The following is a 16034-nucleotide window of genomic DNA, read 5'->3' as shown; positions in this document are numbered from 1 at the left end:
CTTTCCTGATGATGTTTAGTCAGAATAGCATGAATCCTTTAGTCAGCACCAAAGTCTTCATATTTTCTATAACACCCTCCTGTGATCTGTCCAGATATAGTCATCCTCGATTGAAGGTTAGGTTTTATATGTATAAAAAGGGAGACATTCATTTGTCTGTAGTCCGTAAATACAATACAACTGAAAGAAAATAGGACATTGTGTTAATAACTTTTGTTAAAATAGTAAAACACTAATGTATTCTAATAGGAAATGGTTCTAAAAGTGGTATTACTTTATTTTTTGAAGCAGTTAACCTCTAATCGTAGAGAAGTTTTTATAGTTTTAAATGCATTTCTTTCAAATATTTTGAAGAAATCTGTGTGCGTCATTTAGAGTTTGTAAGGAACTGGTTAGATTAATTTATTTGCCAGTATGAGAATCTAGACTGTAGTGTCTGGAATTCCTCCAACAATAGCTCAGTGGACTTCATTCAGCTTGCTCTTGTTTAAAAAACATCTTGGTCTTAAATATACAAAAATAATTTTATTCCATTTTTTACTTGGATAAACAAGAATATGTTCCATTCACAAATATATAAATAACTGCCCACTCTCACTGCTGTTTATTACAATGCTTTCTTAAACAAAATCTTTGTTAACTTTCAGTTATCTTTAAAACTTTTAATTCTCATAGTTATCTTATTAGTAATTTGCATTTTTCCTGTAAATGTCATTTGCAATAGTAGGATTTTAAAGGCCTAAACCAAAAGCTTTATTACAATTAGATGAATTTTTTATGTAAGAAGAATTAGGTCTCTTTTAAGGGGTTTTTACCCTTAATGCTTTCTTCCTACTAGAAACTTACTTTAGTTGGTTTGTTTTATTTTGATTGTAGGTAATAACACATTTTTGTTTAAAAAAACTTGTGGTTTTTTTTTTTTTTCACTCTATCCTTTTTGTTTTTCAGTATGTGCAACGTATAGAGAAACAATTTCTTTTGTATGCCTACTGGATAGGCTTAGGAATTTTGTCTTCTGTTGGGCTTGGAACAGGGCTGCACACCTTCCTCCTTTATCTGGTAAGAATTATAAGGAAGATTGAAAGAGATGTTTTAATTGGTGCTTTTACTTCAGAAGTTAAAATTCTAAGATTTTTATTTACTTACCTTTGCATCTTAAAAGCATTCTCATCCTCAGATCAGTAAGTTTGATTTAGAATTCTGTTTTGTTTTTCCTTTTTGATTGAGGATTTAAAAAGAGAAGAGGGAAAAACCCTTGAGCAGATGAGATTGTTTACTTAAATTAATTCAGCCAGGAAATGTTTTTTATCTTTCTGGATTTTGGAATAATGGTTCTTTTGCTTATGCAATTGTCGTTTTAATAGTTGAAGTTCTTTAAATATATGAAATTATCCATGTAAGCCATGTAATGGCTTACAAGCCATGTAAGACTTAGAATTAATTTGAACAGTTTACTTTTTCTGTTAATCAGCAAATGAGAAATGGTGTCTTCCCTCATGTCCTCAAATATCATGTATACACACCTGGATAGTCATTTTGGCATTCTCACTGAATGTGATTAATGAAATATTAATGTGTGTAGGATTAAAAGCTTTCTTAAATCCTTTAAAATCAAAATATAAAATGTACCCCTCCTAAAAAATACTATTTTACTTAAGAAATTAGAAAGATAAAAGATAGGTTTTCAGGGCGCCTGGGTGGCTCAGTGGGTTGGGGTCTCTGCCTTCAGCTCGGGTCGTGATCTCAGGGTCCTGGGATCAAGCCCCGCATTGGGCTCTCTGCTCAACGAGGAGCCTGCTTCCCCCTCTCTCTGTCTCCACCTCCCTCTCTGCCTACTTGTGGTCTCTGTCTGTCAAATAAATAAATAAATAATCTTTAAAAAAAAAAAAAAAGGTTTTCCACATGCATGGAAATTATAGCAGGGCTAGGACCAGGGATGACTAGCAAGACATCTAGGGCACTGAATTTAAATGGCGCTTCCAGGGTCATGTAAATATGGACTTGATGAGTGAGTGTTTCATTAAATTTTGTGCCCTGGATGCCTCTCTTATTTCAATGTATTCCTGTTCCTGAAGAATTGAAAGCAACTTCATACTTGAAATAGCTTGATCTTCATTGGGGAAAGACAGGTGAAAATTGTCACAGTGGTACTGATTGCCAAAATAAAGTTCAACACAGCAAACACTTCCAATCTTTATGCTTCAATGAATTCATTTCTGAAGCAGGGAAATAAGTGTTAAGGAGTGATTGTTCAGAAGCCTGCTAAATTAATGGCCTGAAGAATAATTTGAGGATTAATGTGTAATTCATAACTTCTTCAAGTCTAAAAGACTTTTTAAAATCTCAAATTTTAGAATTCTATTCATGATTTGTTGCTGATTTTATTCCACATAGGGACATAAATCTTAGAACTAATCCACAATAATGTGTCTTTAATAATTATAGTTTTAGAAGTATAATGCTCTATTAGAGGTTGAGGGAGAAGGGAAAATAATTACCGTTATAGGTTACCTTTTGTTCTTTTCTAGACCTTTTCTCTGAGATTCCTTGGGAAAACCAGATTAAGGAATTCATTTGTAGCATTTGATTAATTTAGAACTATCTAAAAAGCAACCCAGGTAGCAGATTCTACCAAATATTAAGAGGGATTCTAATGAAACTTAGAAATTCCACAATAAGTTAAAGAAATTTGAAACAAGGAAGTTTTATGTTTCCTGTTTCTTTTCATATCCGTGAGAAACCTTTATAAAATGACATTTATAAAATGTCTTCATTGATCCGTGTATCCAGTAAAGAATTTAGAAAGATACAAATAATCATTTATTATAAAATTCATTTGAGTGAAAAGTCAAGTCTTTGCTTTCATAAATTAAGTAGTTCTGCTGGGGGATCAGAGGGCAGATTTAATGGGGTTTGGTTAGGCTTTTCACAAGTGTAGAAGGAATTCTTCAAGAGCTATTTGAAGGAATGTATTATACTCTCATTAAAGTCAGTACTGTATATGTTGCACTAGTTTAGCAACTATGAAGAATTAGTTAAGGAACATCTGAAATTGTATTACATTGTACTTAAGAGCCATATAAAAGTTTTGTGGCAGGGCACCTGGGTAGTGCAACCAGTTAAGTGCCCAACTCTTGCTTTCAACTCAGGTCATGATTTCAGGATTGAGCCCCCCACTCTGGCTCCACGCTGGGCATGGAGCCTGCTAAAATTTCTTTGTCCCTCTCCCTCTGCCCCCTCCCCCTTGCACTCTCTCTCTTTTAAATAAATAAATAAATCTAAATAAATAAGTAATGGTTTTGTGCCATTATCACTGCTAATAATAAACTGGGGTCCAGAGTGGATCAGGTCACATTTTAGCATTAAGTAAATTTTTTATTGTATTATTTTATTTTATTTTTATTATTTTTATTTTTATATATTTATAAAATTATTAATATAATATTAACCAATAATATTATATACAATATCTATAAAATTCATAATAAATACTTGTATTATTTTTATTATATTTTATTTTAATTATTTAGATTTTATTTTATTTTTTAAAAAATTTTAAAGATTTTATTTATTTATTTGAGACAGAGATAGTGACAGAGAGCACAAGCAGGGAGGAGAGGGAGAAGCAGGCTCCCCACTGAACAGAGATTCTCCATGCAGGGCTCTATTCCAGGACCCTGGGATCGTGACTGGACCTGAAGGCAGTTAACCAACTGAGCCACCCAGGCACCCTTAGAATTATTTAAATGTGCTAAAATTAAATACAAGTAAAATAACAAGATCCCATACATGATACTGGCTGTAGTGTGGGAGATAGATTGCAAGTGGGAGAGAAAGAAGATGGGCAATTATGATAATCCTTCTGAGAGACCAGGCTTCTGTGGAGGTAGCAGGAAGTATGTAGAGGAGGGGAGATTACAAAAAAGAACTTGCAGAGAGAAGGCAAGCAGAATGACACCAAAAGATGGCATAAATTTTTAATATTTCAGAAGAGTGGTTAGTAGCATTGAGATGGAACAGGACAAATCTTAGAGAAATGTGATTAGTACAAAGATGTTGTGATTTGGTTACCTGGGAAGGAGCCAGAGATAACTGTTGGTTTTTGACTTGAGTAGATGTTGATACTATTAACTGAATAGTTTTGTGTTCACTTGTGTATTCAGTATGTATTATAAATATCTAAAAAGAGAAATTGTAAGTATCTAAAAAGAGTAATTATATTGCAACGTAGATGAGATCTTCACCTGATCCACATGGGTTGCTGGTGCCAGTGATTGGACAGAAATGAAGGGGAATTTGCAAAGGACTGAGAATTCACCTACTACTTACCTTCCTCCCTTCCTTCCTCCCTTCGCTCGTTGTTCCTTCCTTCCTTCCTCCCCCACCTTTTTAGAGCAAGAGAATGAGAGTATGCCCACAAGCAAGGCAGAGGGAGAGGGAGAGAGAGAGAGAGAGAGAATCTTAAGGAGGCTCCATACCTAGGGCTCGATCTCAGGACCCTGACTGGGATCATGACCTGAGCCAAAACCAAGAGTCCGTTGCTTAACCAACAGAGCAACCCATGAACCCAGCCTCCCTCCCCTCCCTCACCTGCCTGCCTTCCTTCCTTCCTTCCTCCCTCCCTTCCTTCCTCCCCTCCCACCCTTCCTTCCCTCCTGCCCACCTTCCCTTCCTTCCTTTCCTTACTTCTGGCTGGCTGGCTTGCTTGCTTTGCTTACATTCTTTATTTTTTGGACCAGTTTTAGGGCTGCAGAAAGGGTAAAGTTTCCACGTATCGTTCTATACCCACACATAGCTTCCCCTGTGTGTTTTTTTTTTAATTAAAGATTTTAATTTATTTATTTGACAGACAGATCACAAATTGGCAGAGAGGCAGGCAGGAAGGTTGGGGGAAGCAGGCTCCCTGCTGAGCAGAGAGTCTGACCCGGGGCTTGATCCCAGGACCCTGGGATCCTGATCTGAGCTGAAGGCAGAGGCTTTAACCCACTGAGCCACCCAGGCGCCCCTGTTTTGTTTTTTTAAATGAGGTATGATTGACATGAAATATGTTAGTTTTAGATATACAACCTGATGATGATTTCACTATTAATAATATCTTACTTTGGTACAATACATTTGTTACAGTTGAGCCAGTATTGATATATTATTAACTAAAGCCAATTGCTTACATTGGAATTCATTTTTTGTTTTACAGTTCTGTGGGTTTGACAAATACATAATGTGATATATCCTCCATTATAGTATTATATGGAATAGTTTCACTGCCCTAAAAATTGCCTGTGTTCCACCTATTTATTCCTACCTTCCACCTCTCTTCCACCCACAAACCCTTAGTAACCACTGATCCTTTAATTGTCTCTGTAAGTTTTGGCTTTTTCAAAATGTCATATAGTTGGATTTATACATCTGTCTTTTTCTGCCTGGCTTCTTTCACTTAGCAGTATGAATTTAAAATTCCTCCCTGCTCAGCGGGAAGTCTGCTTCTTCCTCTGTCCCTCCCCACTGCACTCGCTCTCTCTCTCAAATAAATAAAAAATCTTTAAAAAAAGAAAGAAAGAAAGAAAGAAAGAAAAATTCCTTCATGTCTTTTTTTATGGCTTGCTACCTCATTTTTTTTTTTAATGCTGAATAATATTCCATTTTCTGGATGTACCCCAGAGTTTGTTTATTCATTCACTTATTGAAGGACATCACAGTTATTTCCATATTATAGCAATTATGAACCAAGCTGCTATGAACAATCATACACTAAGTTTTTGTGTGTATATGAGTTTTCAACTCATTTGGGTAATTACCTGGGGGCATAATTCATGGGTTGTGTATGTTAATTATTGGTATGTAAGTAAGCAGTTGACTTGTATATTAACTTTGTATACTGCAACTTTGCTATAACAATGTTTCAGAACTTTTTTGTTTATTCTTTAGGATTTTCTACATTGATAATCATCTCATCTGCAAATAAGTTTTATTTCTTTCATCTTAATCTGTATACCTTTTCATTTTCTTTTCTTACTGTATTACTTAGGTCTTCCAGTGTGGTAGTAAATAGAAATGGTGGGGGAACATCATGCCTTGTTCCTAATCTTAGCAGGAAAGCCTCTAGTTTCTCACCATTAAGTATCATGTTAGCTGTAGGGTTTTTGCAAATGTACTTTATTGAGTTGATAAAGCTCACTTCTCTTCCTAGTTTGCTCAAAGTTTTGTCAGGCATCAGTGTTGTCAATACTTTTTTAGGGGCGCCTGGGTGGCTCAGTGGGTTAAACATCTGCCTTCAGCTCAGGTTATGATTCCAGAGTCCTGGGATTGAGCCCCACATCAGGCTCCCTGCTCTTTGGGAAGCCTGCTTCTCTGTCTCCCTATGCCACTCCCCTGCTTGTGCACATTCTTGTGCTCACATTCTCCCTCTCTCTTTAATAAACAAAGAAACAAACAGACCAATATAGCAAACAAATTCAGTATGTAAAGTCTTTGTTAAAAAGAAGTAGACTCAGTATATGACATTTCCATTTGATCAGATTATTTTAGTTTTTAGATCTTTTCATTTAGACGTAGGCTTTCTTTCCAGGATTCCTGAAGTGTAGTAGGGCATATGAAGAAAAATGAGCAACTACAAAAAATAATTTTCAGGGAAGTTGAGCAAAAGGAAAATATATCACTGGTCTTTATTTTTCAATTGCCTGGTTGGGATGGAAGTCAGATTGGAAGAAGTTAACACCACTGTTACTACTACTGTTAATACAATAGCAAACATTATCATTGTACTTGTCATAGTAATACTAACTAAAGTCGATTCTATTCTTTTTTAATCCTTATTTAGTATTTATTTTTATGGTATAAATACCTTTGGGGAGATTTTGCATTCCCGGCATCATATTTAACTCCAGCCACAGATTTGCTTTGACCAATGAAGTTTGGGCATAAGTGATAGCTATTGGTTCATGGCAGAAACTGCAAGGTTTGTCACACTCTTTCACCTATCCATTGTATGAAGATGGAGCCTGAGACTCTGTAATGAACAGATTCCCTTTACCATTCTGTGATGGGTGTGTATAGGAAGGGAGAAATAAACTTTTTTATCTTAAGCTCCTGAGATTTTTGGGTTGTTTGTTGTTACAGCTTATCCCGAATGATAGACTAACAATTACTAAATGTTTACTATGTGCCAGGCTGTGTGCTTAGCACTTTATATGAATTATCTTATGTAGTCCTCCCAAGAGGAAGGTAGTCAATAATCAATAGGGTATCAGATGTAGAGGAAAAAAATTATTCAATAAGTATAGACTATCCACTTGTAAACTTTGGCAAATATAGAACAGATCAAAATAGCAAGGAAACCAGAAGCAAAAGCAGATTCAAGTAAAGGTCTAAAAATTTTTACCTGTGTTATTTAAGAAGCTATTCTATGAGACCAGTGCTCTAACCCCTGAGCTATGGAGCCTTCTCCTTAAGAAGCTATTCTAAATAATTTTTTATTTTTAAAACTTAACACTTTCTTGGTGGTAGATGATCAAGAGTTCATCCTTATACACTCCTCTTGCCTTTTATCTGTGAAATGTGATTGTGTTTTGAAAGTCCTAATTACGGGGCGCCTGGGTGGCTCAGGGGGTTAAGGCCTCTGCCTTTGGCTCAGGTCATGATCCCAGTGTCCTGGGATCGAGCCCCACATTGGGCTCTCTGCTCAACAGGGAGCCTGCTTCGCTTCCTCTCTCTCTCTGCCTGCTTCTCTGACTACTTGTGGTCTCTGTCTGTCAAATAAATAAATAAAATATTAAAAAAAAAAAAAAAAAAGAAAGTCCTAATTACACCTTCTTTCATTTATGAGCCTTTATTCTCACATAGGGATGTGATATTAACATTCTCGTGTTTTCTGTTTTTGTGCTAATGAAACTGTCACATTTTCTATATACATATATAACTCCTTAGTCAAGGAAACAAGTGACCATGTTAGAAGAGTAGTCTGGTCAGAAATTTAACTATCCTTTTGATAATAATTTGTAGTAAAATAGGTGAAAAAGAAATGAAACTTAGCAAGTAGAAAAGATTTAATTCATTCTTCATCATAGTACTCTTTACTAGAAATCATGGCTTAAAAACAGAATAGGGAAATCTTTCCTATATTTTAAATAGGCAAAATTTCCCAATTAGGTTCTTCTCAGTATGGAAGTTACCTCTTTTAAATGTTTCATTTAGCTAATTATAACTCATTTTACAACTAAATGGTGATCTCAAACTGTTACTATATTTCCTATAATATTAGTTACCTGTATATCTGCCTTTAAAATGAAAAGATTGTCGGGGCGCCTGGGTGGCTCAGTAGGTTAAAGCCTCTGTCTTCGGCTCATGTCATGATCCTAGGGTCCTGGGATCGAGCCCTGCATCAGGCTCTCCACTTGGCGGAGAGCCTGCTTCCTCCCTCTCTCTCTGCCTGCCTCTCTGCCTACTTGTGATCTCTGTCTGTCAAATAAATAAATAAAATCTTAAAAAATAATAATAATAAAATAAATAAATAAATAGAATGGAAAGATTGTCTTGGGGCATCTAGTTGGCTCAGTTGGTAGAGCATATGGCTCTTGATCTCAGGGTTGTGAGTTTGAGCCCCACACTGGGTGCGGGGCCTACCTAAAATAAATAAATAAATAAATAAAATGGAAAAGTTGTCTTGGTTTTTAAGTTTGTTAATACTTTCATTTATATTTTAGGTATAATTGAAGTTATAAGTTAATTCAGATGTCCTGAAGGTTCTTATTATTTCTTTAGACATCAAAAGTAAATGTAGTTGTGTGACCCACATTAAATTTTATGAAAATCAATAGAGATAAATGACTAGTTTGGACTACCGTCAAATTTTGTAAGTTTGGGGTGCCTGGGTGGCTCAATGGGTTAAAGCCTCTGCCTTCAGCTCAGGTCATGATCCCAAGGTCCTGGGATCGAGCCCCACATTAGGCTCTCTGCTCAGCAGGGAGCCTGCTTCCCTTCCTCTCTCTCTGCCTGCCTCTCTGCCTACCTGTGATCTCTGTCAAATAAATAAATAAAATCTTTAAAAAAATTTTTTTTGTAAGTTTGATTTGAAAACAGTGGAAATCTAGTAGTTTTCACAGAACAGATATCTAGCCACAAAGGAAAAGTTAGATACTGTTTATGCAGGATTTCTGATTACTAACCAGAGAGTAAAGAAAAGGAAAGTGAATGAAGTTTTTTTCTCACGGGTCAAGGGAAGTTAGTTGGGCCTTTAGGTTAGTTGGTTTGTTCCATTAATTGTAATAGTGGACAGATGGACTTCGGGAGGTCTGTTAATGCCCTGAAGCTATACATGTTGTTATGTGTTTTTGCAAATATTCATCTTTCTGGCAAAAAGGACCTATGATAATAGATTCACCAAAGACTGTAACCCATACCAGGTTAAGAACCACTTGTAGAACTTTTTTCCTAAATATGTCTGTATTTGGCTGCCACTAGGTGGCATTGCAAATACAATCAATGTAGTGTACTGTATTTGTAATTTCTATTCTTTTTTTTTTTTTTTAAGATTTTATTTATTTATTTGTCAGAGAGAGAGAGAGAGAGAGAGAGAGCGCGAGAGTGAGCACAATCAGATAGAGTGGCAGGCAGAGAGAGAGGAAGAGAAGCAGGCTCCCTGCTGAGCAGAGAGCCTAATGTGGGGCTCGATCCCAGGACCCTGGGATCATGACCTGAGCTGAAGGCAGAGGCTTAACCCACTGAGCCATCCAGGTACCCCACTTCAGCTGTTATTCTTTTTTTTTTTTTTTTAAAGATTTTTTTTTATTTATTTATTCGACAGAGAGAGATCACAAGTAGACAGAGAGGCAGGCAGAGAGAGAGGGCGGGGGGGGGGGGGGGGAAGCAGGCTCCCTGCTGAGCAGAGAGCCTGATGTGGGACTCGATCCCAGGACCCTGAGATCATGACCTGAGCCGAAGGCAGCGGCTCAACCAACTGAGCCACCCAGGCGCCCCTTCAGCTGTTATTCTTAAGAAATTATTAGCAACATTTCCCACAATTGATTTATAATGTAATAGTGTGTCAGTATAGTTGAAAACCACTGATTATTGTTCCATGTCCAGTGATGAGAGGTTAGGCAATTTGGATCAATTTTCTCATGAAAGAATCTTTGCAAGGTTAACAAAATTTAAAAACATCTGTTTAAAGGTATCATCAAGATTAAAAAACAAAGAATTACAAGGCCAACCTTAGTGTTAAAGAGGAAGCCTTGAGAGGTGATACTGGACAATTAAATGCCTTGATAAACCTGAAGGCTCTGCATTGGAACCCTAAGGGGCCATACTTTAAAGGAAAGGATGGATTTGATATAAATTAGCCTTTATAGGGACTAAAGTTCAGGCTTAAGTCTGAAGGAAAATAAAATCATCCTAGTCTTCACCTTAACTTTATTTTTTTCTTATATAAGTCCAGCACTCAATCAAAAGTAATCAGATATCTGAGGAGACCAGATAAGTTGATCAAGACAAAGAAATAATAGGAACAGATCCACAGGGGTGGATCCATTAAACAGATCCATTTATTTAATGAAGTTATTATACATATATTTTAATTTAAAAGCACTGTGTTCAAGGTAATAAAAAACAAGTTTGAATATTTTGGCAGAGAATTGGAGACTGAAAGCTGAATGGAAATTCTAGAATTGAAAAAAATATAGTAACTGAAATTAAGAACTCTATTATTGGACTTTCAGTGGACATAGCTAAAACAGGGCTAGTAAACTGTAAAATAGGCCAGAGAATGATGTCCAGAATAAAAAGAAATGGAGAAAAAAAGCATAGTATCTGCAAAGAAACTCCAGTAAGACTGATTTCTTGCTGTCATTGATTTTGTTGAGAAGTCAGCAGCCGACAGTAGAATGTTGTCTTTTTTTTTTTTTGAAGATGCAGTTTTTTTTCTTTTTTAAAAGATTTTATTTATTATTTGACAGAGAGAGACACAGCAAGAGAGGGAACACAAGCAGAGGGTGTGGGAGAGGGAGAAGCAGGCCTCCCGCTGAGCAGGAAGCCCGATGTGGGGCTCGATCCCAGGACCCTGGGATCATGACCTGAGTCGAAGGCAGACACCCAAGGACTGAGCCACCCAGGCGCCCCGAAGATGCAGTTTTTTAAAAAAGATTTTTAATTTATTCATAAGAGAGCAAGTGAGTGAGAATATGACCAGGGAGGGAGGGCCAGAAAGGGAGGGAGGAGCAGACTCCCTACTGAGCAGGGAAGCCCTTGCAGGCATCATCCCAGGACACCAGGATCATGACCTGAGCCAAGTGCAGCCACTTAACTGACTGAGCCCACCAGGCACCCCATAAATTTATTTTTTATTTGAGAGAGAGAGAGCACAAGGGCAGGAGAGGCAGAGGGAGAGAGAATCCCAAGTAGACTCTGCACTGAGCACAACTCAGGGCTCAGTCTCATGACTTGGAGATCACAACCTGAGCCAAAACCGAGGGTCAGAGGCCCAACCAGCTGCATCACCCAGGTATCCCTGGAATGGTATCTTTAAAGGGTAAAAGAAAAAAAGCTAGCAAAGGAGGAGTCTATACTCGAAGTAGCCTGTGACCTGTAAAATTAAGATATTAGCAAACATTCTCTAAAGGAAATACTAAAAGGTGTTCTTTGAATCAAAGGAAAGTGATTCTGTATTGAAGCCCAGAGAATTTAGGAAGGAATAAAAAGTAAGAAAAGGGTAAATATATGTAGAAATTTAAATTAAGATGAGCAGTAATGATAATGTCTTGAAAGATTAAAATATATAAAGAGAATTAAAATCTATAAATCAGATACTTAATAATTGAAATTACTGAAGATTTTTCTAAGGTATTTGCATTGCCCTATTAAAGGCAAAATATTAATTTCTATAACACTGTAATAAGCAAGGACTTATAATGTATAGGCTAAGCACTACAAAAATATGTACTATCAAGGTAATAGGGACAGGTAACAATTGAGTAGTTTTAAGATTTATTTTTATTTTGTTTATTTTTTTGAGAGAGAGTTCGAGTGGGCAGTGGGAAGGGGCAGAGGGAGAGGAAGAGAATCTTAAGCAGACTCTACACCCAGCATGGAGCCCAGCGTAGGGCTTGATCTCACAACCTTGAGCTCATGACCTGTGCTGAAATCAAGAGTCCAGGGTGTAACTGACTAAGCCACTCAGGCACACTCAAAATTCAGTAATTTTTAAAAAACCAAGCCAAGGGCACCTGGGTGGCTTAGTCAGCTAAGCATCTGACTCTTGATCTCAGTTATCCCCACTCATGTGTTCACTCTCTCTCTCTCTCTTAAATAAATAAATCTTAAAAAAAAAAAAAGAATTTTATAGTCCATTTGCCTACGTACATATGAGTAATGTCTGCTGTAGTTATTGTATTTTATTTTAAGTTTTATTTATTTAAGTAATCCCTACAGCCCACATGGGACTCAAACTCATGACCTGGAGACCCAGAGTTGCATGCTTCTCCCAACTGAGCCAGCCTGGCACCCTTGCTATAGTTCTTTTAAATTGGCATCTAATTACTTCCTAAAATCAGAAATACTCATTTAGATAACATTCATTTTTCTGAAACTTTTTCAAACTAAGACTGCAAGCAAATGGGTTGTCTTATATAGTCTCAAAAAAAAAAAATTCTTTCATAAAATCATCATTAGTAGTTCAGTTTACTTCAGAAAGCTTGAACAGTTACTTAGTGTAAAACATTCTGAAATACTATGTGAATTACAAAAGGAATTGGATATATAGAGCAGAAGATATCTATTACATAAATAATTATGCTGCAGGATATTGTGGTAAGTACTCTAAGAGTGATATTCATAAATTGTTTGGGACCCCTAAAAGGAGAAAATCTCTTGGAGAAAGAGTAGGAAAAGTTCATGAAGATGGGTTTGTTGAGGGAAAGGCAGTGAATGCAAAGACTTGAAAGTAGGATATTTTGGAAAGGAGAGAAGCCATAGGTTGGTGCCAAATTTTGAAAAGCTTTGAACATCAGACTAGGGAGTTTATGTGTTGTAAAGAGTTTTTCAGACAAGTTTTAACATGTGTTTTAGAAACATAACTCTGGGGACGCGTGGTCCCCAGCCACGTGGGTTAAGCCACTGCCTTCGGCTCAGGTCATGATCCCGGGGTCCTGGGATTGAGTCCCGCATCAGGCTTCTTGCTTAGCCGGGAGCCTGCCTCTCTCTCTGCCTCTGCCTGCCTCTCTGCCTGCTTGTGTGCTCTCTCTTTCTGACAAATAAATAAATAAATAAAATCTTAAAAAAAAAAAAAGCATAACTCTGGCAGCAGTGCGGCGGGTAGATTTGGTGGGGAAGCAACTGAAAATGAGTCCAGTTAGAAGACAGCTGTCCAGGTGAGAGGTAGTAATCACCTGATTTAAAGCAGTGACAGTAGGAAGGGTTTCAAATTTGAGGGATTGGATTGTGTATGGAAGTGCAAGTAGCTGAAATAAGAAAACCTAATATGCTATAAAATAACAGATACTAAAGTATGAGCTTCACTTCTAAACTATAAGCTCTTGGGGCAACTGGATGGCTCAGTCGATTAAGTATCTGACTCTTAATTTCAGCTCAGGTCATGATCTCAGGATTGTGAGATCAAGCCTCACACTGGGCGTGGAGCCTGCTTAAGATTCTCTTTCTCTACCTCTGCCCCTTCCCCTCTAAAAAAACCCAAATATATACAATATAAGTTCTTTAAGGACGGGAATTTTTTCTAACCTGCTTATTGCTGTATTCTGGTATCTAGAATAGTATCTGGTGCATACTAGGTGTTCAATAAATATATGTTGAATAAGTTAATAAAATAAAATAAAATATTTGAAAAATCCTGGGGGGTGTGCAGAATAAGGCAGAATAATTGGACTTTCTTTATTGGCTGTCCCTAATGTCTGACTATTATGACTATTGATGAAAAATGACCTAATCTGTATATGGCTTTTTCTTACTTTGCATAACAGTTTTGTATTGAACATCACTACAGCCTCTTTATTTCCCCAGCAAATAAAACTACATTTACTCTTCTGGTTTATAAACAGCACTGTACTATGTTCTTTGCATTAAATTTACTTAAATTTAGATAAACACCGGCACAATGAATGACTTAAAATGTGCTTTTGTTTTTCATTTAGTGTATATGAGCATGCTTATGATCTCTGGTATGTCTGTATAGTAGGGCATGTTATTTTTTCATATAAGAAAAGTATCCTTACTAAATAACAAATTAGAAATTAAGTAGCATTTGTAGGGGCACCTGGGTGGCTCAGTCAGGCTTTAGGCTCAGGTCATGATCCCAGGGTCCTGGGATCAGGCCCCAGATTGGGCTCCCCGCTCAGTGGGGAGCCTGCTTCTCCCTCTCCCTCTGCTTGCTACTTACCCTGCTTGTGCAGTCTTTCTCAGATAAATAAACAAAATCCTTAAAAAAAAAATTAAGGGAGCACCAATTTTATTTCTAATGCAGGCATTTTTTGTTCCTTTGTATGATGAATTTTCCCTGACAAGTAGTGCAGGCTACTTACTTCATTCATTTACTTTATTCATGTTTTTTTAAAAGTAGATCAGATGTAAAAAGCCTTCTGTAGCTGGCAGATTTTTCTCAGATTGCGCCTTCTAAGCACTCTTCTCTTGGATATTCATTTTCAGAAATCCATTAACAAATCTATTTTAGTCTTAACAAGCACGTAGCGAGTTTCCTTGCAGAAGATTTAGAATATGAGTGATCCAGGAATGCTTATTTACTAGTGGAAATTATGCCCAGAGTAAAAACAAGTTAATGAAGGTAATGTTGCTGCTGTTAACCTCTTTGATGCATCTCTATTTGGATGAATCAAAATTTCCACCTTAATAATGGTCTGACCTAGGGCTAGACAGCTCACTGGTCAGCATTTTTTTTCTGCAAAGAGCCAGATAATAAATATCTTAGACCATATAGTCTCTTTTGCAACTCTTCAGATCTGTTATTGCAATGAGAAAGCATCCATGGATAGTGTGGAAAAGAATGAGACTGTTTTCTAATCAGCCTTTATTCACAAAAACAGGTGGCCTGACTACATTTGTTCTGCAGGCTATAGTTTGTTTAACCCTTGCTCTAACTCACAGGGTTAGTGACCTAGCCACCTTTTAAGGATTTTTTTACAAGACACATGCATTTACTCATCCTTTTGCCAAAAAAAAGAATCACCACGCATTTACTCATCCTTTTGCCAAAAAAAAGAATCACCACTTCTCTCTTCCAGGTCATAATATTAGACTTAACATGGTGTTTTTAGAAGAGAATATAGTTGTGCAAATCTTTGAATGGTCTCGAAAACCATCAAGGGAAAATAAACTAACTTTGCGTGAAGAGGAAAGTGGGAAAATTTCTTTCAAATGATGTGCCTGATGACAGCAAGATTTAATTCTTATTTCATTTTATAATCATTGATGTGTGCAATTATTAAATACTCGTTTTTCAACATTGCAGTCATTTTGAAAAGTAAGTAATTTATGGGTGAAGTTTAGATTGTTATAAACAATTGGGAAAACTGATGGGTTGTTTCAGTAGCCACTGTAGAATTACTTCCCATTACTAGAAAAATATGATTCATAATCCTATAATCAACGAGGGTAACATAAACAGGAACTTTGGTACTTGATAATGAGAAATATATCCTAGACATGCTCCTTATATGCACGTACATTATTATTCACCATGTTACAAGACAAGCAGGTGATTAAAGAACCATTTGTAAACTGTAAGTGCCATTTACGATATATAAAGTTTATTGTGTTTAATAATAACAAAGAGAATGTGTCCTTTGGCAAGAATTAACGACTCAGATAATGTGATATGTGAACAGTTTTGACACTAGGTGGAGCAGTTTCCTGGACAAAGCCTTAACAAGCCTATCCCTTTCAGGTAAACCCAGCTCCTAGAAAATGAAGTCTAATGGAAACAATACCTATCAAGAATAATGATAAAAGGCATCCAAATATTGAGCTATAAAGAGAAGGCTGAATATATTTTACAGATAACTTTGCCCTTTGGTGTGTCA

General features: G+C 36.7%; 1 protein-coding gene across 4 annotated transcripts in view; it reads left to right on the top strand.

The window, feature by feature from the left end:
* Positions 1-16034, top strand: part of LOC111151612 (vacuole membrane protein 1) — a 153053-nt gene that overhangs the window by 26156 nt on the left and 110863 nt on the right. For all 4 annotated transcript variants that reach the window (XM_022509708.1, XM_022509711.1, XM_022509710.1 and 1 more), the window contains one exon: positions 949-1059. In XM_022509708.1, coding sequence (XP_022365416.1) covers positions 949-1059 — 111 coding nt within the window. The remainder of the gene's footprint in view (positions 1-948; positions 1060-16034) is intronic.

The sequence above is a fragment of the Enhydra lutris genome, unplaced genomic scaffold, assembly GCF_002288905.1.
Source record: "Enhydra lutris kenyoni isolate GAN:26980312 unplaced genomic scaffold, ASM228890v2 scaffoldscaffold26, whole genome shotgun sequence".
NCBI classification, from domain to species: Eukaryota; Metazoa; Chordata; class Mammalia; order Carnivora; family Mustelidae; genus Enhydra; species Enhydra lutris.
Note: the sequence above shows the minus strand (reverse complement) of the source record. Positions and strands in the feature narration are given on the sequence as shown.